The sequence below is a fragment of the Protopterus annectens genome, chromosome 1.part0 (assembly GCF_019279795.1).
Source record: "Protopterus annectens isolate FY-2018-M chromosome 1.part0, PAN1.0, whole genome shotgun sequence".
NCBI classification, from domain to species: domain Eukaryota; kingdom Metazoa; phylum Chordata; order Ceratodontiformes; family Protopteridae; genus Protopterus; species Protopterus annectens.
This window is the reverse complement of record NC_056725.1, coordinates 1,391,716,774-1,391,741,873: the sequence shown is the minus strand read 5'-3', so window position 1 is coordinate 1,391,741,873 and position 25,100 is coordinate 1,391,716,774. Positions and strand designations below refer to the sequence as shown.

The following is a 25,100-nucleotide window of genomic DNA, read 5'->3' as shown; positions in this document are numbered from 1 at the left end:
TATAAATTAATAAACGCTATATTTAAACTCTCTCCCTGATTTTGAACTTTTGTTCCTGAATTCCTCCTAGTTTTGTCCTGAATTTTTCCCTAAGAGGTTGGAATGTGAGTGGGTAGATGTGGCTCTGAACTTGTTTGACTGCAACCAGGATTAAAAAAAATAGAGAAAGGCAGTATGAATGCAAACAGTGGAAAACATGTTAAGTTACACATGCCTTTCTAGGTTGCTGGTGTCAAAAGTTTTGTGATTAGAGTAAAAAAGACATCTTTCCAAAATGAGGTGCCTTTAGTAAATAATGCTTCATGTTTTGGTGTCTCTTTTTATTTAAATTTATATACTTTATAGTTTATTTTAGACCCATTTATATCCAAGTTAACCAATAAGATCAAATATACCTTGCTTTCTTTCAGGCTCCACAGATATGCTCTGTCTCTGTCTGTCTTGTAAAAACAGGCGTTCATCATATTGATCGCTGCTGCAGTAGCCTTAGCTAAATGGATTATATCCTGCCAAGGATGTAACAGTTGGCCAGTTTCCAAAGCTTCAGGGTGCCTTCCCTACACCCAAATAGTCTGGCAGCTTGAGCTGAGCTGACTAAAAGACAAGGTTCAGCACCAAGCCCTCCAGAGTGTTACTGCCACCAAAGGGTACGCTCCTCTGAGGTTTTAGAGGATTGATGGTTGGCTTGTGCTATTCCTTTGCTGGGCAGATAAGTTCCCCTTATGGATAAAAATAATAACATCATCAGTTCAGTAAGCGCTTTTGTCTCCTTATATGAGACTTCTTCAGTCAGAATAATGTAATGTTAAAAACACATTTAAATACACAAGTAGTCACATGGAAAATGCTGTTTTTCAGGCACATTAATGTTTTAACCCTTTCCTCTTCAGATAAACAGCAAAGCCTTCCCTCTTGTTTAATCATGGTGGATAGCAAGCATTTAATTTTACCTGCCACAGACATTCACACCACCCCAATTCATCTCCAGCATTAAGCAGTTTGCCAAACTCTTGTATCTGATCTAAAACCATAAACTTGTAGTCTCCCTTGTATTTCCTAGTCTTTCAGTGTTTACCAAATATGCGAGAGATGCAATTATATAGCTGAACTGGAGGCTAAGCTCTCCACCCAAGACTGGAACAGGCAGTCATGAGGAGAAGGTTAACACTTGCACCATACCTCCAACCTCACATAGACATACTAAACCAGCACTGGCAAAAAATACACATAAATGCACAAAACCATACTCGGAGGCTCTAAATAAAATCCTGCAAAAGCATCACAGACCTCCAAAGCAGACACCCAAAAAACCTGCACCTCCCGTCACAAACCAGACAACACATAAAATACAAAATCAGTGTGACGCACAATTACAGCCCTTAAGGCGAAGTAACATACCTAACACACTAGTAATAGGTGACTCTATAGTCAGGAACACTGACATCCCACTCACTAGGCTGGACAAGGAGAAGGTTACTGTTAGCTGCCTGTCAGGAGCCAGAATCCGCCACATAACACAAGCACTCAGGTCACTCCAGAACAAGTACAAATATGACTCTGTCATTGTTCATGTTGGTGTGAATGACCTGAGACATACCTCCCTGGACTACATGAAAAGAGACATGGAAGAGCTCTCTGATCATGTAGCCCAGGCGGGTATGACCCTGACCCTGAGTAGCATCCTGCCCTCATAAAGAATGATACCGCAGTATAAAGAAAAAGTTATCAATTTCAACAATTGGCTAAGCTTCTGGTGCCATTCAAAGGGGATCCAGTGTCTGTCAGCCTGGGACGACATGCTTGACAAGCCTCGTTGCTTCACAGGAGACGGCTTGCACCTGCCAACCCTAGGCTTTAGAATACTGGCCAAGGCTCTTGCTGCCCCCATAGTGCCTTCTTTAGGCAAGGCTCAAAAGTCAAACCCACCTCCATAAACAGCACAAATAAAAAAATGAGGGTTATGCTACTCAACGCCAGGAGTTTAAATCTCAAAATGCACGCACTCGAAGCACTCCTCAGTATGGAGAACTTCAACATCTGTGCAGTAACTGAAACCTGGTTCAAGGCTCCACAGAGCACCCCAGCACTACCAGTATACAACTCATACCACACATTTCGGCCACAGAACATGGATCGAAACATAAAACAAGGGGGTGTATCCATATTCATCAAGGATACTTACACCTCCAGGTTAATGACACAGCATGATACCTCCGAGATCATCCATGTGCAACTAACATCAGGCAGATCTGCAATGCAAATTGTGGCCTGCTACAGATCACCCTCCATGACCCAGGACCACCACTCCGCCTTTCTGGAGACACTGGAAAACATGAAGGTCCTACCGAACATCCTGATATTGGGCGATTTCAATTACCCAAACGTTAACTGGGAAAACTACTCAAGTACAAACTCCCAGGTCCAGCGCTTCCTGGAATTTATCAACTCAAATGCCCTGGATCAGCTGGTAAACTCCCCTACCAGAGGTGAAAACATATGGGACCTGGTCATCACCAACATGGGCGACAGGTGTTCCACACCAGAGGTCAACCCATCACTGGTTAGATCAGACCATAAACTAATCACTCTGGATGTCCACACCACACCATCACCTCCAACCAAGGAAACCACAGTGAAAAACTTTTCTATTGCAAACTTCACCTTACTTAAGACAGAGGTGGTAAGTTTCACAGCCCCCACGCTAAAGGATGACAGTGTCCAAGATGCAGGAACCTTTACAAATGCACTCTGTGAGCACCTACAAGATGCATGGATCGTACCATCCCTAGCAAAACCAAGACTCACTCCCCTAAGAGAAGGAAACCAGTCTGGTGGACCCCTGCCATAAACAGGCTGTACAATCGGAGGAGGAAACTAGTTCAGAGAAAAAGCAAAGCCCAAGAAGGAAAGACATCCCTGATCAGTATCAGTAAGAAACTAAGGTCCCTCATAAAATCCTCCAAGGCTAACTTCGAAAGAAAAATAGCCAAGGATTCGAAAGATAACCACAAAGCCTTTTTTAGTTATGTCAATAATCTAAGTGGCAACTCTCAGGTATGCTCTGAGCTAGTGCAAAATAGCACAAAATATACTGAACCCACTGATATTGCCAACATCCTGGCAGATAGATTCAGTGCAAACTTCACCCTCCCTCTCACCCCCAAAAGGGCCCACAACAATACCGGAAAAGTGTAGTGTCCCGTAAATCACAGACACACTGGTGAAAACAGCCCTTTCAAAAGCCAAAGCACAGCGTCAATGGGGTCAGATGGTGTCCCAGGCTGCGTCTTGCACGAACTACAGAATGAACTAACCCCCCACCTAAACACACGGTTCAACCTCAGCCTCTCCACAGGCTACGTGCCCATAGAATGGCGCACAGCAATGGTTATTCCACTCCACAAAGGAGGGGCCACAACTGACCCTGGTAACTATCGCCCCATAAGCCTGACTAGCCTGGTCTGCAAGGCTGTGGAGTACATCATCATGGAATTCATTAACAAAGACATTGGGAACCTCCAAACACTTGACCCGACCTAGTTTGGCTTTGTTAAGGGCAGATCATGCCTACTAAACCTGGTTGACTTCTTCAAGACAGTCACCAAGGCCATAGATGAGGGGAAGGTAGTTCACACAGTCTACCTTGACCTCGCCAAGGCTTTTGACACCATTCCTTACTCGGGAATTATAGAAAACCTCACCAGCCTGAACATAAACCCCTACGTCACGAGATGGGTTGCCAACTGGCTTACAGAGAGAACTCACACGGTAAGAATAGCGGGCTCTAGGTCCGACTCTAAACCAGTCACAAGTGGTGTCCCACAAAGCTCGGTCTTGGGACCCCTACTGTTCAGCATATACTTCTCAGAAGTACAGGCAAACACAGGGGGACTATGACTAACCAAGTTTGCCGATGATTCCAAACTGGGAGCCATAATTGACTCTCCGGCTGACGCGGACATTCTCCAAAAGAGCCTAACTGAGACGGACACCTGGTGTCAAAGTCATGGTCTCAAGCTAAATGCCAAACAATGCATAGTCATCCCGTTTGGGAAAAACAAAACACCCATGAATTACCACATAGGTGGCAGCCCCCTTAATACAGAAGAGGTAGTAAGAGATCTGGGAACCCAGGTAGATAGTAATCTCTCCTTTGACAATCATATTGCCAAAGTAGTTAGGAAATCCTTCTATGTAGCCCATCTTATTACTAAAGGGTTCGCATCTAGAAATAAAGAGGTTATAGTGCCCCTCTACTCGTCACTCATCAGACTCATCATAGAGCACAATGAGATGGGATGTACCTCACAAGACACTTCCAACAGCTGAAAAAACCACAAAAGTACCTCACCAAGAGGATTACTGGTCTCAAACATATGTCCTATGCAGCCCGACTGGAAAAACTCCAGCTGTACTCAGTGGCATATCGATTACTCAGAGGTGATCTCTGCCTGACTTACAAAGCCATGTCCAACTCAGAATTGATGGACATGCTCCACCTAAAGAAATCTAAGTCACTGAGAGCCACTCGCTCTAGTGAGCTAAACCTCACCACAACAATAAATAGAACATGCTGGAGGGATAGATTCCTGTCACAGAGACTCCCCATGCTTTGGAACAAAATTCTTAACTACATTAGGCAGAGCCCCTCACTAACACTCTTCAAGAGAAACCTTGATGAGTGGATGGGTAACAGAAAATACACCCCTGGGATCACTTCATTGGCTCTTCTTGACAGAGGCTCAATTAATCAATGTGGTGGCGAAAGCTGACACTCTGGCTAGACTTATAAATGCCCTTGGACAGATAGCCTAGTACCTACCTATGAACCTAAATGCACTGGTACTACCACTAGAAGATTATATAAATGAATATGTGAGCACAAGTATACAGTTCAGGTGGGAGATGAATAAAATGCACTTGGGGTAGTATAGTTTGGGTCAATGATCTGGGTATGGAGGCCAGTAGCTAAACTTACAGTCAATAAATTGACTCAAATTTACAAGTTATTTTATATATATATATATATATATATATATATATATATATAGAGAGAGAGAGAGAGAGAGAGAGGTATAAATATGGAATACCTAGATAGATATTTACTTTGTTCAATTGGGAACTTTACAAGAATTATTAAGTTGTTAAAGGACAAATGCAGGAAAATCTAATTGAGTTTTGCTGACTGATTTCTATGAAGCTAGGGACAGTTCTATTTGTGTGTGTTTGTGTTGGTTATCTAGGTCCTTTTTTTGTCAGCTACTGCAGGTGTGATGTGTGAATATTCTGATATACAGACATCAGTTCTAACATTTCTTCTGAAATTTACAGGTAATTTACCATTAAGCAGAAGTGTATTTATGTTGTAATAGCTAGCTATGGGTTGCATACAAAAAAGAAAACTTGAATGCATGAAAAACACCTGGTATTAACACTGAAGTAGCCAAATAAATGTATGTAAATTAAGGAGAGCATAATTATATATATGTATGCCCAAGTCCTACCCCCATTTGTCTGCCTGGCATATTCTGAGAAGCACTCCACTCAGAAAGGTTGTCTGTTTTGTCTGATAGACAAGTTAAACAGAAGACTGGGAATGGTGCACTGTGGGTAATGGGTACATTTGCTAAGGATGCCATCATCACTTGGTACTTTCAGGCATTTCCTTCCTTGTGCCTGTTCAATTTCCAGTAGATGTGCTCTTAGTTTCATCTTTAATGTGAGGTACCTTGTTTCTTCGGGCATTCAGCAGAAGTAGCATTTAATGATTTCTCTGTTTAGCTCTAAAACAGAAGTGGAGTAACCGTTTATGATGAGAAACCTTTCAGTGAGATACTGTTTCATTAGACGCGTATAACCAGTCTGGAGATTATGTGACTTATAGTAAGTTATATTAAGCAATGGGGATTGAGGGTGAAGACTCTTTGATCCCCTTTACATCCCGTGCCATAGATTTTATTTCTTCAGAAGGGGAAGACTGAAGTGTGGAGAATTGGGGTGTTGATGATCACTGTTTCAGCTTCATCAGCCATAACTAGATATGTGCATGCTCTGTTGTATCAATATGCATAATAGATGCCTGACTGCTGGTTGCCAAGATCCAACAGATGTTCTTCGGGAATGTTTAATGATGTTCTAAACAGCATCTCACTTTAACTATTGCATCACCTGAAATATCTGTTATTGTTATATGTTATCACTTGTCTGACTCAAGATACTTATAAAAGTTACATCCTACTAGCGCACTTAGATTTTGTTGCTTTATTTTTTAGATAAAACTTCCCTTTCCCGTCGATCAAATCACAGATCTTCCAAGGAATGACTTCCAGATGATGGTAAAGATGCACAAGCTAACCTCTGAACAGCTCGAGTTCATCCATGATGTCCGCCGCCGCAGTAAGAATCGGATCGCAGCCCAGCGTTGTCGCAAAAGAAAGCTCGACTGCATTCAGAACTTAGAGTGCGAAATTCGCAAACTGGTGAGTAGGCGATGATGCTTCCATGCCACACATTTTTGGTGTACCATAGTCCATCAGTTTGAATTCCATTGTGAAGGATGTGTGTGTCATCAGGCACAAACATAAAAATATAAAATACATACACAGTACAAGCCATCTCTTTGGGCACAAACATATAAATATAAAATACATACAGAGTACAAACCATATCATCGAACACAAACATAAAAGTATAAAGTACATACAGAGTACAAACCATGTCATCAGACACAAATATAAAAGTATAAAATACATAGATATAAACCATAACTTTCAAACTGACACAACACAACACATCAGTTTAAATAAAAACACATTTCTGTGAGTTCAGGAGGGTCAATTTAAAGGTAGAGCTGTAGTTAGCTATTCTGGCACCCTTTACCATGCCCTCAAATCTCACACCCTTCCCCCTCAGCTTGAAGCTGAGGAGCAAAAAAGCTCTTTATGCATTTAAAGCTGTAACACCTCTTGTTACATTACAAACTCTTGAAACTCTTCAGTCTGACCGCAAAAGCAGTATCAGCATTGTTAATGTCAGTACCTCAATACTGACCAATCAGCACCTGCTGATCATGCCCCCAGTACTGCTGCACCCTTCAATCCAGCATAGCTACGCCTCTGCTTATAGGAAAACGCCACTCTAAAACTGAAATGTAAATATGCTTCACCTTGTATTGATATTTATCCACAATTAATGCAGTGGCATCACTCTGTTCCTTATGGGATCTCAGTTTTTTATTCACTGGTGTGGACATCACAGGCACTGCCATACCTTATTCACTAGAGTGGACATCACAGGTGCTGCCATACCTTATTCACTAGAATGGGCATCACAGGCACTGCCATACCTTATTCACTAGAGTGGACATCACAGGCACTGCCATACCTTATTCACTAGAGTGGACATCACAGGCACTGCCATACCTTATTCATTCGAGTGGACATCACAGGCACTGCCATACCTTATTCACTAGAGTGGACATCACAGGCACTGCCATACCTTATTCATTCGAGTGGACATCACAGGTGCTGCCATACCTTATTCACTAGAGTGGACATCACAGGCACTGCCATACCTTATTCACTAGAGTGGACATCACAGGCACTGCCATACCTTATTCACTAGAGTGGACATCACAGGCACTGCCATACCTTATTCACTAGAATGGACATCACAGGCACTGCCATACCTTATTCACTAGAATGGGCATCACAGGCACTGCCATACCTTATTCACTAGAGTGGACATCACAGGCACTGCCATACCTTATTCACTAGAGTGGACATCACAGGTACTGCCATACCTTAATCACTAGAGTGGACATCACAGACACCACCATACTGACATGGTTTTGTTTTTCAGTGTTTTGTCCTTAACTCAGAATACAGTTTGGGTCGATATAACATGACAAAGACTAGATGTCATAAATGAGGGTTTTTTTCTTCTGTTTAGTTACAGTGCTAGATAACATTGTGACTTACTGACTTTTCAGATGGCCTTATGAAAACTGTGTCACAGCCTTTTTTTAACTGAATTACTCTGTGTGTTTACTATAAGCTGGTTAACAGGTTTTTAGATTCTTACTGAGTGACAGGGAGACCACTGAGAATCTCAGCATATCACTCAGGACTTTGAGGAAATTAATTCTCTCCCCTATGAAGTATATTATGCACAGTTATTCCAATTAAAATATGCAGACAAAGAGTCAAACAGACTACTTTTAAAGTTTGCCAGGGAAGTACTGTGCTTGATATGTAAGGACAGCCTATTCCAGAAATGGGGTATAGTTGGGTTACGTACTTGTAGCACCAGCTACTAATGTTAATGTGCTGTCTTTATTTAGTTGAAGGAGATTAAAGAGTGTGTGGTCACTCATAGCACTTATGGGTAAGCAAAGATGACCCTTCTGGAGCGTTTATAAGACTGAGGTCAGGGATAGGGCATTTAGTCTACTAAGACCTGGGATGTTTTGGTGAAAAAGCATTAAGATCTGTCAACTCGCATTAGGTGCTTAATGATATGTATGCTGAAGAGGTCATCAACTTCAATAGTGGGCCTAATGAGGGTAAGAATAAAATTAGGTTATAACTTTGTTGGACCTGAGGGACACCATTAAGTTGTGCAAGGTAAAATGATTTTCTAACTATGACAGAGTTGTGATGTCAAAGGTACCCAAGTTTTTGATGACCGGATCATGCATTAGTTTGTTTCAGTTCTCATATACCAAAGGCTGACATGCATACAAAGCTTGGCAAAACCAAGCATGCATCCCTGCTCCATTTGATGAATGCTGTACAGTCCACTCTTCAGTAAGTGATAGCAACACATGGGACTGACCTCCTCTCACCACCAGGATGTGCAAGCCAGCATCAGTCTTCCTTTCCAGCTCTTCTAGCTCTGAGTTTGCTAGTTGGTCCAAGGTAGTCTTGATAGCTTGTCAAGGCTTTAGCCATTGATGAGATGGAATCAGCCAATATCAGCAATATTTTACAAATGCATGAAGTCCCATTTATGGGAAATATGACTTGTCTCATGTACCATTTGTCCCGTATTATTCCAAACTGTTTGGTCCAATCTAGTTTGAAAAAGTTGAAGGTGAAGATAAGTGCTGTCTTAGTCAGTGACAGCATAGGTTAAATCTCCCAGAAGCATATGATTTAGTGGTGCTGGTGTAAAATAAAAAGCTCATGTTTGGTCTTTGATAAAGGCTGCAAGCCTGTTAAAAGATAGGTCCACCAAAAGTGGTAAAATGATCTCCTTATCATATCTTAATCTTTTATGCAGCACTAATGCCTTTGCACTACTCTATGTGGTCAGTATTATTTTTGTAATTTGCTATACCCCAGAATGGCCTGATGTGGGAGTGGGATGCCATATCAACACAAGTTTGTTCAATAGCCAGGCCATCTGCTTCCTGTATGCAGTCTGTTTTCCCATTATATGGCTTGACTAGGTTACTGTTGCCTTTCAGTTGACATTCTTTGGCAGTTCTCTTGATTTTTATTTATTATTATTGTTAGTACTATTTTATTTATTTATTTTTTGCTTGCTTTCATTGGGGATGCATCTGAAGAGTTTCACTCTGCCTTTTTTCTAAGATCATCCGTGATTTTTTTCATTAGTTACATCGTTTGTGTACTTGGTTGACTTGGTTATCCCCAATAGACATGTGCCTATTTTTGTGGAAATCTGATGTGGTGTTTATACAGTTATGGGGAATTTGACCAGGATACCATAAAGTTCCTTGTGTTTTTCAGCTACGGGCAAGTTCATTTTCAGCAGGTGAGTATCTTAATGTCTATGTGAGTAACTGAGAAGTTGAGAAGAATAAACCAGTAATATAGAATCAATGAACATCAAGTTACAGAGTTAGATGAGAATTGATTACAAGTATATTTCTTCAACAAAGTAGTGAGTGAACCTGAACCTGTGGACAATGTAAGTGACTCCTGGAGCCAAATCATGGAGAAGATTACTGATAAATTTGAAACTGAGAAAACAGTAAGTGCAGGAGCTGCCATGTCAGGAGGAGCTCAGTGACAGATGAATCTCATGAGCACAAACAAATCACTGAGAGACCACCTGATGCTACACATCCAGAGGACAGCAATCCGGTGATTTGGATAGGAGCTGGGTGATATGCAGATGTTGGTGTGGGACAACAATATTTTAGAGTAACCTATGGTGGCAATGAGAATAAATTTATTATAGTTGTGTTGTTTACCTGTGGAAAAATTCTCTGAAAGTCTACTTAGGGTATAAAAATGTCCATGCAAACACTTCCATGTAAAAATCCTAAACCTTCTAGATAGATGCATACTTCGCTGCCAAGCAAATGCCCTCCCATTGTTTCTTTGTATGTTGCCTCTCCATTCTCATTTCTCAGTCTTACCTAAGTTTTTTCTGATTGATTCCTATAGTTATTATGCATTATTTTATATTTGACAAATTATCCTTTTTTATTGCTGTGTCTGTTCTAAATTCAACTGTAAATTCAACCAGAACTGATCTTTCATAAATGCTTATATTCTTTTATCAATCCCTGGCAGCGAAGGCAGTCTCCAGCCCACAGTTAAACTTCTGTTTGGCCTCATCCCACTCTATGACTTTTTCCTCTCTAGTTATCTCATCCCACTCTATGACTTTTTCCTCTCTAGTTATCTCATCCCACTCTATGACTTTTTCCTCTCTAGTTATTTGCACCAAATACATTGGTTCCTTTGCTAATTTTCCCCAGTAAATGCTAACTCCTTTTCCTTTTTTCTCTGCCCTCTACTGGCAGTCCTTATTTGTAAAATCTCCTTTCTCCACTCCCACATTGGTTTAATTCTCAAAATAATTTATATTTCTTTGTAAGTATGATATTTATTTATTTTATTTATTTATTTATTTTACATTTGTTAACTGGGAAAGTCCGACTGGACACAGGTCCTTTTCAGAGGAGGCCCGGGGAGAAAAGTTCCAAGTACAGAGTAAAATATTACAGTAGACAGTAGAAATACAGTTGGATTACATGAATATGTAATCCAACTGATTAATTAAGGACTCATTCATAAGACAGAAGAGGTCATTTAAGGTTAATCACTTGTTAACAGAGGGGGTGGAGCTAGGAACTAAATTTTCTATTTAAGGAGTAAACTAAAACATTTCAGAGCTTTACCAGAAAGGCTCATCCAGACTCTGCTACACTTTGCTGTGAAGGAAAGGTTAATTTGCTTATATTTTTTGTATTACTGTATTGCCTTTCTATATTTTGAATACTGTAGTTTGTTTTCTTTACCTTGTGTTTTGCTTGCATTTTGTTTTAACAGCATATTAAAACTTCAAAAGAGACCACAGCTCTCTCTGTTCTGAGTCAGGCAGATTTTTTTATTCCGCCCTTCCACCCATTTAAGTTGTCTTGTTAAATACCACTGTCTTTCTAGTTGCCCGCCTCTTATGTTAATCTGACCATATATCTCATTTCTCTCTACTTTCACTGGCTTATGTGAGTAATCACAAAATCATCATTTTTGAAATCCCACCCCTTCAATTATTTAAATTTATTGGCCATCCTACAGTATTTCATAGTACCAAATTACAAAAGTGACCACCCCTTTCAATCCATCTTGCTGTTTTAAAAATAGTAACTCTCCACTAAACCTTAACTTTTTAAATAGGTAAAACTCAAGTTACCTACTTTCACATCTAACTTCTCTAGTGCACACTGTAGAGTGCATTCTTTTCAATCTTACCTTTAAGCATCCCTGTGACTAGCACTTTCTCTAATACCTGCTGGAAAGCACTAGGAAGCCTTAAACTCATACAAACACTGAACTCTCCTTGTTAATAAGGAGAAATTAATAGTAGGCACTAAGCCTATAATTGCAAAGTACCTTGCTAAGGAAACAGCTCCTGTACTTTACAAAGAAAAAAAAAAAGCCCAAAACCAGGCATGTCCAAGGGTCAGCTTCCGGTGATTTCTCCTGTCCACCTGGTGAATCTGGGCATACTGGGGCAATGCAGCAATTGCCTCACGTACACAGACAACCCTCTCCTCCTACCACCCAACACTACAACCTGTGAGAGATGCACTTACATAGCCAAAATGGAAGCAAAGCTCTCTCCACCCAAGATTGTGCTAAACAGTCAAGAGGAGAAGGTTAACACCCACACTACATCTCAAGCAACACATAGCCCATCTAAACCCGCACCACCAACACCCACATATAGCAACACTAAATCCACATATGCAGAGGCCCTTAACTGTAACCTGCCCAAGCAACAAAGACCTCTGAAGCTGAAACGCAAACAAACACCATTCACAACCAATGTGTCACATAGTTCACAACACCAGTGTGCCACCCAGCAACAGCCCCTAAGGCAAGACAATGTACCTAACACTTTAGTCATAGGTGACTCTATAGTCCGGCACACTGATGTCCTTCTCACCAGGTTGAATAAGGAGAAAATTACAGTCAGCTGCCTGTCGGGTGCCAGGATCCGCCACATAATGCATGCACTCAAGTCACTCCACAACAAGTACAAATATGACTCTGTCATTGTCCATGTTGGAGTGAATGACTTGAGACGCACCTCCTGGACTACATGAAAAGAGACATGGAAGAGCTCTCGGATCATGTGGCCCAGGCAGGTATGACCCTAGCCCTGAGTAGCATCCTGCCTTTGCCCAGAATGATACCACAATATAAGGATAAAATGATTGACTTCAACAATTGGCTAAGCTTATGGTGTCATTCAAAGGGGATCCAGTATCTGTCTACCTGGGATGACATGATTGACAGACCACGATGCTTTGCCAGAGATGGTCTGCACCTGTTGCCCCTGGGATTCAGGTTACTGGCTAAGGCTCTTGCCACCCCATAGTGCCTTTTTAGGCAAACTTCAAAGGACAAAACCACCACCGTAACAGGTACAAGCATGCAAAATCTGAAGGTAATGCTACTCAATGCTAGAAGTCTAAACCTCAAAATGCACTCTCTCGAGGCACTCCTAAAAATGGAGAACATCGATATCTGTGCAGTAACTGAGACCTGGTTCAAGGCTCCAGAGAGCACCCCTGCAATACCAGGCTACAACTCTTACCACACTTTTCAGCCACCAAACCAGGACCGAAACACTAAAGGTGGAGGAGTGTCAATATTCACCAAGGATATTCACCACCAGGCTAGTTGGCCAACACAATGTGTCTGAAATTCTCCAAGTGCAACTAACAGTAGGTAAGACTGCAATCCAAATTGTAGCTTGCTACAGATCCCCCACCATACCCCAAGATTCTCACTACACCTTTTTAAACATACTGGAAAATATTAAGATAGAACCAAACATCCTAATACTGGGTGATTTTAACTACCCTGCCATTAACTGGGAAAACTACTCATGTCCCAACACCTTTGCGCAACGATTCTTGGAATTCATAAATTCCAACGCCCTGGATCAACTAATCCATAGTCCCACCAGGGGCTCCAATATCCTAGACCTGGTCATTACCAACATGGCAAATCAATGCTCCATACCTATGGTCACCCCCTCGTTAGTCAGGTCTGACCATAAGCTAATCACCCGTAACATCCACATCCCACCCCACCCCCAGTAAAGAAACCACCATAAAAAATTTCTCCAAAGCCAAATTCATGCTACTCAAGTCAGAAGTGACAAACTTCATGACACCCATGCAGACGGGAACTGCTGAATCCTACACTAAGGCACTGTACGAGCACATCCACTCATGCATGAATCGTGCCATCCCAAATAGTACCAAAATGCTCTCATCCAAAAAAGGAAGCCAATCTGGTGGTCCCCTGCCATAAACAAACTTTAAAACAAAAGGAAGAAACTTTTGCAGAAAAGAGGAAAATCCCAGGATGCAAAAAACTCCCTTACTAGCCTCAGTAAGAAACTGAGATGCCTCATAAAATCCTCCAAAGCTAGTTATGAAAATAAAATTGCCAAAGATTCCAAAGACAACCACAAAGCATTCTATAACTATGTCAAGAATCTAAATGGCAATGCTCAGATCTGCTCTGAGCTAAAACAGAATGGCAATAAATATACTGATTCAAAGGATATTGCCAATATCCTGGCAGATCGATTCAGTGCCAACTTCACCCCCTCTCTCTAAATGGCCCATCTCAATACCGGAAGATTGCCAAATTCCAGTAATAATGGCCACACAGGTACAAAATGCACTCTCTAAAGCCAAGAATACAGCATCCATGGGACCAGATGACATCCGGCTATGTACTACATGAACTACAATATGAACTGGCACCTCACCTAAGTGTCATGTTTAATCATAGCCTCACCTCAGGTTTCGTGCCCACTGAGTGGCTCAGAGCTACAGTTATCCCAATCCACAAGGGGATCCACCTTGGATCCCGGAAACTACCGTCCCATCAGTCTGACAAGCCTTATCTGCAAGGCCATGGAGCGTATTATCATGGAACTTATAAACAAAGACATTGGCAACCTTCAAACACTGGACCCCATCCAGTTTGGGTTTGTGAAGGGCCGATCTTGTCTCCTGAACCTGATTGACTTCTTTGAATCAGTCTCCAGAGCCATGGACAAGGGTAAGGTGGTCCACACAGCCTATCTAGACCTTGCCAAGGCCTTTGACACCATCCCCCACTCTGGAATCATAGATAAACTTACTAAGTTGGGTATTAATCCCTATGTCACCCAATGGGTTGCTAAATGGCTTATTGATAGAACCCACACTGTAAAAGTAGCCGACTCCAAATCCAGCTCCAGACAAGTGACAAATTGAGTACCTCAGGGTTCAGTCCTGGGGCCGCTCTTGTTTGGCATCTACTTCTCTGAAGTACAGGCCAACACTAAGGGACTCTGGCTAACAAAGTTTGCAGATGACTGCAAACTGGGAGCCATTATTGAATCCCCAAATGATGTGGATACTGTACAAAAGGGCCTTACAGAAACAGATGCTTGGTGCCAGAGCCATGGGCTCAAGCTCAATGCCAAGAAATGTATTGTTATCCCCTTTGGGAAAAAACATGTATCCATGAATTACCATATAGGTGGCAGTACACTAAACACAGAAAGTGTGATAAGAGACTTAGGGACACAGGTGGACAGTGGTCTCACCTTCGATAACCACATTGCCACAACAGTCAGGAAATCCTTCTATGTGGCACACCTCATCACGAAGGGCTTTTCATCCAGAAAAAGGAGGTCATTGTCCCACTGTACTCATCCCTCATTAGACCCATTATAGAATACAACACCCCATTTGGTATGTACCTCTCAAGACATCTGCAACAACTGGAAAGGCCTCAGAAATACCTCACTAAAAGAATCACAGGCCTAAAGCAGATGCCCGCTGACCCTTTAAAAACTCCAGCTATACTCTGTCGCATATCGTCTACTCAGAGGCGATCTCTGCTTAACGTACAAGGCCATGTCAAACCCAGAGCTGTTGGACATGCTACACTTAAAGAAATCACAATCCCTCAGAGCTACACGCTCCAGGGATCTAAACCTTGTCATCACAATAAACAAAACATGCTGGAGGGATAGGTTCCTGACCCAGAGACTCCCCAGACTCTGGAATAGATTGCCCATACCTGTCAAGCAGAGTGCCTCTTTGGACCTCTTTAAGAGGAACCTTGACGATTGGATGGGAGAAAGGAAATTCACCCCAGGGATCACGTCAGTCGCCCTGCTAGACAGGGGTCCAGGAAAGTAAATAATGTGGGAAGAAATAGCCAGGGAATTGTTATGACTAGGCTTGTATAGGCCCTAGGGTTGATAGCCTAGTACCAACCTATGAACCTATGAACCTATATATATAACATACATACATTTTTAAGTCTATAAATAATCCTGTTGAAAAATAATACCTTACAAAGACAGAGTTTAAACATTAAACACTTCAGAGATGTTGGGTTATATATACATTGTAATAATGCAGGTAGGATGAGATATGTGTTAATGGTAGAGTGGATATGAAGAGTTCTGAGAAGAGGGGAGAAGGGATAGGTAGTAGGTGATAAAGGTTAAGTTAGGGTAAGTAGGAAAGTTGTAGACATGAAGAGGATGAAGAATAAAGCTAAGGGTGTTAGTGGTGTTAGTAATGGAAGGTGGGATGTATAGGAAGTCAGTTGGATAAAGGAAAGGAAGAGGACATTTAGTGGGAGAAGCAGAGAGATTTGAGAGGGAAGTATAAATGGAGTAGTAGAGCAAGGAAAAGTTGAGGAAGTGGGTTCACTGGGGTGGGGTAGAGTGAATAGAGAGGGAGAGAGATGTATTAGTAGGCTGAAATTACTAAATGGAGATTAGTCAGGGTAGTGCAGTTACATAGCCAGAGATGTTATAGATGGGATGTTAAGGCTTTTTTGAAGGGGGTGAGGGTAGTTATTGCTGTGATATTGGGAGGGAGGCTGTTCCACTGTTTAGCAACAGAGTTGCTGTAGAAGGAAGTGCCAGTGGAGTTATTGGCTTTGGTTACTTCTAGTAGGAGTTTCTGATTTGATAGGAAAACTCTAGTTTTGGCACTTGTTTGAAATAGGTTTTGTAGAGCAGCGATTTTGTCAGGGGAGGGAAGATGTTTGTGGGTTGTTATAAGTCGGTTATAAAGAATAAGGCTGGGAAGTTCCAGCCAACCAAAAGGTTTTAGGGGAGTGCAGTGATGCGTTATATGGAGCATATTTGTTGCAAATTTGGCAATTTTATTACAGCAGCTTTGACGAATGACAAGGTCTGATTTTCTGAGATTGGTGAATATTGGCAATGTATATGAGTGTGGAAATAAGGTGAGTGTGTGCAATGGTTACTCGGGTGGAGTCGGTTAGGAACTGTTTGTTCCTCTATAGCATGGCAAGTTTTTTATGCACTTTGTTTATGGTGGTGTTTATATGTATGTCAAATTTCAATTGGCTGTCTATAATAACCCCTAGTAGTTTTGTGTGGGTAACTGGTGATATGATTGTGTTGTTAATGGAGGTAATGTTAAAGTTAATATTATGGGAGGAGTGTTGTGTGGGGGAAGAGATGATAAGAGAGTCTTATTGGGGTTTAGTATTAGTTGTGAATCTGAGAGCCAGTGTTCGACAGCAAGAAAAGAGAATTGTGTTTGGTGGTGGAGAGTTTTGTGGGAGAGAGAGACGCAGATGAGTGTGGAATCATCTGCGTGTTGTATGATGGAGGTATGGAGTGTGGCTGTATGTAGTTTGTTGGTAAAGATAGAATATAGTAGTGGCCCAAGGACTGAACCTTGTGGGACCCCTAGTGAGACTGGCAGTAATGAGGAGAGTTCCTGTTGCCGTCTGACTGCCTGTTGTCTGCCTGTTAGGTAATTTCTGAACCAGGTGGTGGATGGGCTCAGATTTAAATCTGCAAATGTGTCGATGAATTTGTCATGGTTTACCATATCAAAGGCATTGGAAAGGTCTAAGAATATGGCTGAGACTTAGTTATCATTGTTTCTGTGTTTGTTGACTGTTTGTGTGAAGGACATAAGAGTTGTAGTGGTGCTGTGTGAAGGTCTGAAGCCATGTTGTGTTTTAGTTAGTAGATTATGATTGTCAAGGAAAGTCATGATTTGTGTGTGTACACATCTTTCAAGGATTTTGGATAATGGACAGAGTATGGCGATTGGTCGATGGTTAGTTAGTTCTTTGGAGTTACCTCCTTTGTGGAGTGGGGTGATATAGACAATTTTCCAGTGGTGGGGAACTATTATAGAGTGATCAATGAGGATTGTTATGGGAAATGCAATAGCATTAGCAGCAAAGTTTAGGAATTCAGTTAGTAGATTGTCTGCAGAGAGGGCTGTAGGTTTCAGTTTAGTAAGCATCTTTTTAATAGTGGAGACTGGGACAGGTTGCAGTGAGAAGCCCAGATCAGTAGTGTTGAGGTTGGGTGGTTTGTTGGTGGTTGGGGGTGAATATGATTTAGCTAGGGTTTGAATGGAGTCTGTAAAGAATTTGTTGAACTGGGTTGCTCTGTTTGTTGAGTTGTCAGATTTAACAGGAGTAGGGGTGCTAGCTTTACCTGGGTGGAATAGATTGTTTACGGCTGCCCAAAATTTTTTAGGATTGTTCTGATATCGGTTTTGAGTGCTGTGGTAATTGTTTGGTTTATCAGTCTTAGTTAATTTCTTTGCTTTGTTCCTGAGTTCAAGATATTTTGTTTGTCAGTGTTTGTACCTGTCTTTTTCCAGTTAGCCTAAGCTTTATCTCTGTTGTATAGTAGTGATCTAGTCTCCTTGGATAACCAGGGGGCATAGTTAGATTTAATTCAGATGGTTCTGGGGGTGCGTTGTGGTCTAGTATTGAGAGGAAAGTTGAGTTAAAATATGATGCAGCATTGTCCAAATTAAGTGTTCTCAAGGGGTGCCAGTTACAACTTGATAGAGCGGTAGTGAAGCTGTTGGGGTTAAAGAATGTTTTACTTCTTATCTGTTGGCAGATGGTAGATTTTACTGTATGGGTCTGACTTCTGATTAGGTAGGTTGGAAGGTGGTCACTAAGGCTGTCAGGGAGGCATCCGGTTTAACTGATGATGTTCTTCATGTTTCACTGTTGCAGTCATCACATTTGGGTTATCCCTGCCAGAGTAGCCTTCAGTCGGCCCAAATACCAGAGGCTTAGTATTTCTGCGTTGGTTGCTGTCACTTCAGGACTGATGTCAGGTCATCAGTAGTATAAAGTAAGGCAGCTGATGCCATTACATCAGTCTTTCTTGCCGAGTAGTCCAAAGCAGAAGCAGTTCACAAGAGTGCCAGTCGGCTGCTACCCGAGTTTTCAATTTCCGGATTGAAGTTGAAGTCTTCTAAAGCTAAGTACCCCGTTTGGGATCTTTTTTTCTTGCTCTAACCAATGTCAGAAAAAGTTAACAATTGTCTTGCCTGTGGAAAGCAAATACCACACCGAGACTTTCATTCACTTGCTTCGGCCCAGACCACGACGTCCCCTGCTGTCACTTTTGTGTTTTGTTCAACACCAGAACTATACATTGTCAGGCCCTTATTGCAGCTAGATATTTTTGCTCTCGGTCCTTGATTTCTGATATGGCTTCGGTAAGCCATCTGACAGCAGATCTTCCGAAAAAATGTAAGGATAAAGACAGAGGCAGACCGCAGACGACGCTTCCATTAAGCTAGTAATCAGTTCTCCGGTCCTCAGTGAGGCACTTTCTGATGCCCGCTTCTGTGGATTCGCAGGCCACTACCGAGACCCTTTCAGAGTGCGGTATGCAGCAAAACACTTCATCGACTAAAGATCCTGCGGTTGTCTCTACCTTGGATGGGTCTGGAGCCACTGAGCAGGTACCAACTTCCAAGGAAGTACTTTGCACTACTTATTCTCGACACAAACCTATGACTACTTTCACATCAACTGTTCTTTTGAAAACTACAGAGTTTCTAAGGCCCAGGGTACGAACCACACCCAAGAAACCGACGACCCCATCTCAGGCCCCTGCTTCCTTGCCTCAGTCTCAAATGCTTAAAATGGCAGAAGACCTTATAATGTTGATCAGGGGAAGCCATGCTATCCCTTCAAAAAATAAAAAAAAAGAGATTTGTCCCCAGTAGTCTTATCTGAACAGGAGTCCGATGACTCGGATGCCTCTGAATACGAAGACATGCAACCCCTCTCTGCTTATGGGGATTCTGATGCAGAGGAATTCATTCCTTCAGCCTCTCCACCCGAAGATTTTTCCTTTGGGGAAGCCCTTCATACTTTAAGGGAACATTTCCATTGGGAATGTCAGGACCACCCTCAGTCTAAAAAGAGACTCAGGGAATTTTTAGTTCTTCCACAGGATAGACCCTTGGCCATTCCTCCTGTCCTGGATGTTGTGGATGATGTTTTCACTGGAATCTAGCTTAACTCCTGACACCCTCCCTCCTGCTGCCAGGAAATCTGACAGGTAATACAGAGTCCCAGACTCTCACAAATTTCTTTTCAAAAATCCTACTGCTGACCCTGAGGTAATTTCTCAAGGGCCTAAAGGAATTAAAGAAACTTTTGCTAAGAATCCCACCCCCTCAGATAGGGATTCCCGAGCATTAGACAGATGGGGTAAAAAAGTATACACCTCTGCTACTCTTGCTATTAGAGCACTAAATTGTCAGTTCCATATGCTAACATTTCAGCAGCATACCATGGAACTTTTCAAACAAAAAATATAAACTTTTCCTGCTTGTACAAAAATAAAGAGCTGGAAGACTTAATGCACTCTGCAAGTCAAGTAACTAAGCACACCTTACACTGTGGTTTTGATGCCCTAGAAGGATCTTGCAGGGCAGCAGTCACCAGTTCTATACATAGAAGGCATGCTTGGCTTAAGGAACAGCCCTTGCCAGACTATGTCAAATCTAAACTATTGGATGCACCCTTGCACAAAGACAACTTATTTGGCACCAAGGCAGAGGGGGTCTTAAAAAAGATGGAAGAAAAAACTAAATCTATGCAGACTGTTAAGAATTTCTTGCAGGTCCAGCCACCCAGGTTCAGTAGGCATTGCCCCTCCAAGCACTGGTCCTTTCCTGCCCCCTCCAGGTCAGTTCAGCCCAGACCCCGGGGAAGCAGACCCCCCCCAGATAACAGCCACAGGGAATGCAGAGATCAAAGCAATGGAGTGCCTCCACTTCTAAACCAGAGAGTGCAAAGCCACCCCCTCATGGTAAGAACTCACAATGACTCTCCACTTCCTTCCCCCTCCCTCTGCCCACCTGCACTTGCCCCTGGGAAGAAAACTCTGCTTTCATGCAAGCAGCTGGGCCACCATTAACAACGACCACTGGGTCCTCAACATAGTGTCCCAGGGATACACGTTTTCTTTCTACACTCTACCAACCCCAAAAGGGTTCCCAGACCTACCTCCAAACCAGTGGGCAGAGGCCAAAAAGCAAGTCCTTTCCCTGCTCTCCATGAGGGCAATAGAGCATGTTCCTGCAGAACATATAGGCCAAGGTACTCCAGGCTCTTCCTGGCACCCATAAAAGAGGGTACCTGGTGCCCCATCCTAGCTTTATCTATTCTAAACACCTTCCTGGTGATACCAAAATTCAAAATGCTCACCCTCCAGCAACTACTACCTATGCTCTCCAAGGATGATTGGCTAGCCACCCTAGACCTAAAAGAGGCCTATGTACACATCCCAATCAGGGAATCATGCAGGAAATATCTACGTTTCAGGGCAGGATCTCTGCACTTTCAGTTCTCTATGCTTCCCATTGGCTTAACCACTGCTCCCAGAGTTTTCACAAAATGCCTGCCCCCTGCCATTGCTTTTTGCAGGCAAAGAAATATTCAAATTTACCCATACTTAGATGACTGCCTAATTCAGGCAGACAGTCAGGAAAAGCTGCTCAAGCACCTGGTCTTTGTAAAGGACCTACTGACCTCCCTAGGGTACACTGTCAACAAAAAGAAATCCAAACTAATACCCACCCAAAAAATTATATTCCTGGGAGGGAAGCCTGGACACAGCATCCCAGATAGCATTCCTTATACCAGAAAAGCAGACTTACCTGACAGCCTATTTCTTTCAACTAGCCACCAGACCCCAGTTATCCGCAAGGAAAATCCTGCAAGCTCTGGGGTTCATGGCTTCTTGCATTCTACTCATTCCATACGCCAGACTGCATATGACGAAACTTCAGTGGTACCTAAAAAGTGTCCGGTGTCAACACTCTCAAGACCTGGAAACTCTTATACCAGTGATACCTTGTTTAAGGAAAGATTTCCTTTGGTGGGCGGCAGCATGACACCTCAACAAGGGACTACCCTTCTCACCACCCCACACCGCCCATACCCTCACCACAGGCATATCAGACTATGCCTGGGGTGCACACCTGAATGGCAGGTGCATACAGGACCAATGGAGCCCACATCAAATACATCTGCACATCAACCAAAAAGAGATGTTAGCTGTCCAGCATGCACTGACAGTTTTCAGACCCCTTCTCTCCCCAGGGGCTCTACTGATCAAAACCGACAACACCACAGTGATGTGGTATATAAACAAGCAGGGAGGGAAGCATGCCTACCCTCTATGCAGGCTCACCATGACTATTTCACACACAGACTCAGCTATGCAACTGCACCTGTTAGCACAATTTCTGCCAGGCTCCCTAAATTCTCTGGCAGACAACTTAAGCAGAAATATTCTGAACCCACATGAGTGGCAACTAAACCAAAGAACCTTCACCCTTATAACTCAGAAATGGGACACCCCGAAGATCAACCTCTTTGCTTCCCACTCCAATAATCAGCTCAGCAAGTTCTGCACCAGGGAGCCTCACTGCAGGGCCTGGAAAGTGGATGCCCTATCCTTCCAGTGGGTCACCCTCTCGGTCTATGTATTTCCCCCACTGCCTTTCATTACCAGGGTACTGCTCAAAATAAGGGAGGAAAAACCATGGACAATCCTGATTGCCCCAGACTGGCCACACCAGCACTGGTACCCACTGCTCCGCAGCCTGTCCCTCCTGCCACCATGGCATCTCCCTCAGTTCCCAACACTCCTGACCCAGAGGCAAGGAGAATTCATGCATCCCCAATTGCAGACCCTCAGTTTGGCAGCCTGGCTTATTCCGTGACCACTGTACAAGCTGCCAGCCCCAGTAAACAGGTTCTAGATGTTATACTTGAGGCCAGACACCCTAGCACTAGAAAGTCTTATGCTGACAAATGGAAAATGTTCTGCACCTGGATCCAGGCTAAGGGAGCCGATACCACACAGCCCTCCCTACCACTCATCCTGGATTACCTAGTTGACCTACTGCACAGGGGTCTATCCTTTTCCTCTATTAAAAATTTATGCCTGTGCTATCTCTGCTCATTTCAGCGCTGACCAACCTCTTTTCTCACACCCTGTCATCAAACAGTTCCTAAAAGGGGCTAGCAACTTGAGGCCACCCATAAGAGCACCTACCCCAGCTTGTGACTTAAACTTTGTGTTTGAAAAGCTCACCCTGCCCCCCTTTGAACCAGCAGCATCAGCAAAGTTAAAGTATCTTTCATGGAAGACCACCTTGCTTCTGGCCATCACTTCAGCAAGAAGAGTATCCAAGCTACAAGCACTACTGGCTGTAGAGCCCTTCATTATTTTCCATGCTGACAGGGTCTCCCTCAGGACTAACCCATCCTTCATGCCTAAAGTGGTATCCAGTGTGGCTCTCAACCAATCCATTCATTTGCCAACCTTTTTCCTTAACCCACAAAACAAGGGGGAAGAATACTGCACTCTCTACAGACAGCTCAGATTCTATCTAGACAGGAAAAAATCATTCAGAAAGACTGATCAGTTGTTAGTCAGCTTTGCTGCAGGAGCAGAGGGAAAAAGCCATATCCAAGCAAACCATTTCCAAATGGATAGCACACTGCATACATTTCTGCTGCAAGCAACACAGGAAACCTCCCTCTCAGGGGGTCAGGACTCACTCTACCAGTGCAACCTCCACCTCTACAGCTTTCCTCAGAGGAGTTCCCACCAGGGACATCCTGGAAGCTACATCTGTCCATACCTTCGCCAAGCATTACCACCTGCCTATTTTTTCCAAATCCAGGGCAGGCTTTGCAACCGCAGTCTTGCAGGGCATCCTAGCCACCCCTAGTTTCCTTGATTGCCTCCACCCTTTTCCTCAGCTTTGGGGATCCACCCAAGTGTGATGACTGCAACAGTGAAACACGAAGAACACAGTACAGTTCTGTACACTTACCATAAATGTAGATGTTCGAGTGTGTTCACTGTTGCAGTCCTAGTTTCCCACCCTCCAAACCCCTTGGATCTCTCTCTCTCTCTCTCTATCTCGCTCTCATTAGAAGGAACATTTTTGGTATTTACTTCCTACTGGTGGGGTTCTTCCACCATATCCTGGCTCCCACTTGGGGGCTCCTGACAGGGCAAGAAAAACTGATGTAATGGCATCAGCTGCCTTACTTTATACTACTGACGACCTGACATCAGTCCTGAAGCAACAGCAACTGATGCAGAAATACTAAGCCTCTGGTATTCAGGCCAGCTGAGGGCCACCCTGGCAGGGATAACCCAAATGTGATGACTGCAACAGTGAATACACTCGAACATCTACATTTATGGTAAGTGTACACAACTGTACTTTGTCTAGCCTGTTTGATCGTATCCAATCAAGTATTGATTCCCTTTTTGTGGTTTTATCGACTCTGGTTGGGTGGTGGATAAGCTGAGAGAACCCACAGATGTTTAAGAAGTTAGTATGTTTAGAGGAGTTGCAAATTTGCCAGTCAATATTAAAATCTCCTAGTATTATGGTCTCTTGTGGTAGTGACGTAGATGTCCAGTTGAGTAGGTTTTCTACTGTGTCAATATTATTATCTGCTGGAAGGTAGCAGCCAATTAGGTTAATAGTTTTTTTGTTGTTCAGGTATAGTTTAGTGAGTATTATTTCAGCTGTTTTTAGAGTAGGTATTGGAGAGCTTATTATTTCTATGTTTAACTGGTTCCTGAATAAGATAGCAAAGCCTCCACCTTTTATTTTCACTTTTGTCATTACATTGAATGTTGTAGCCTAGAGGAATTAATTCATTGTTAGTTGCTACTGGTTTTAGCCATGTTTCAGTAAGCACCACTATGTCGGGAGAGTAGCGGGAGAGATGTGCATGTGGGTCGGAGATTTTGTTCGTTATGCTTTTGATGATAATATTATGTATGAGCAGCTCAGAGGGCTTTCTGAGAAGATGTGTAGTGAGATGATTTGGGATTTGTGTTGTTGAGTACTCAAGTGTAGTGTTGGGACCGGGGTTTGGGTGTACATCACCAAAAAGGGGTATTTTGGATATGAGTTGTATTATGCTGTGGAATAGGTTAGCAATATCTGTGTGGTATTTTATTGTGGGAGTGCTGGTCTGGATTGCTGGAAGTGGGTGGGTTGTCATTAGATGAAATGGAGGAATGTGAAATATGGAGGGATGAATGTAGATGTTAGCATGAATATTAGGAGTAATGACAGAGTTAATGGTGGTATGGTGAGGAGGTGGTCTGGGATTAGTGAGGTAGTAGGAAGTAGCTTGTGCTAGTAAGACAAGGGTTACTGAAGTTAGTAGATTAAGTAAAGACATAGTTGAATTGGAGTTGTGTGGGGATGTGTGTGG

The 25,100-nt window shown here is 42.8% G+C and overlaps 1 protein-coding gene across 1 annotated transcript in view; it reads left to right on the top strand.

Annotated features, from left to right (window-relative positions):
* The window catches only part of BACH2 (BTB domain and CNC homolog 2), a 293,625-nt gene that overhangs the window by 257,521 nt on the left and 11,004 nt on the right, over positions 1-25,100 (top strand). The window contains exon 3 of the mRNA XM_044067191.1: positions 6,273-6,479. Coding sequence (XP_043923126.1) covers positions 6,273-6,479 — 207 coding nt within the window. The remainder of the gene's footprint in view (positions 1-6,272; positions 6,480-25,100) is intronic.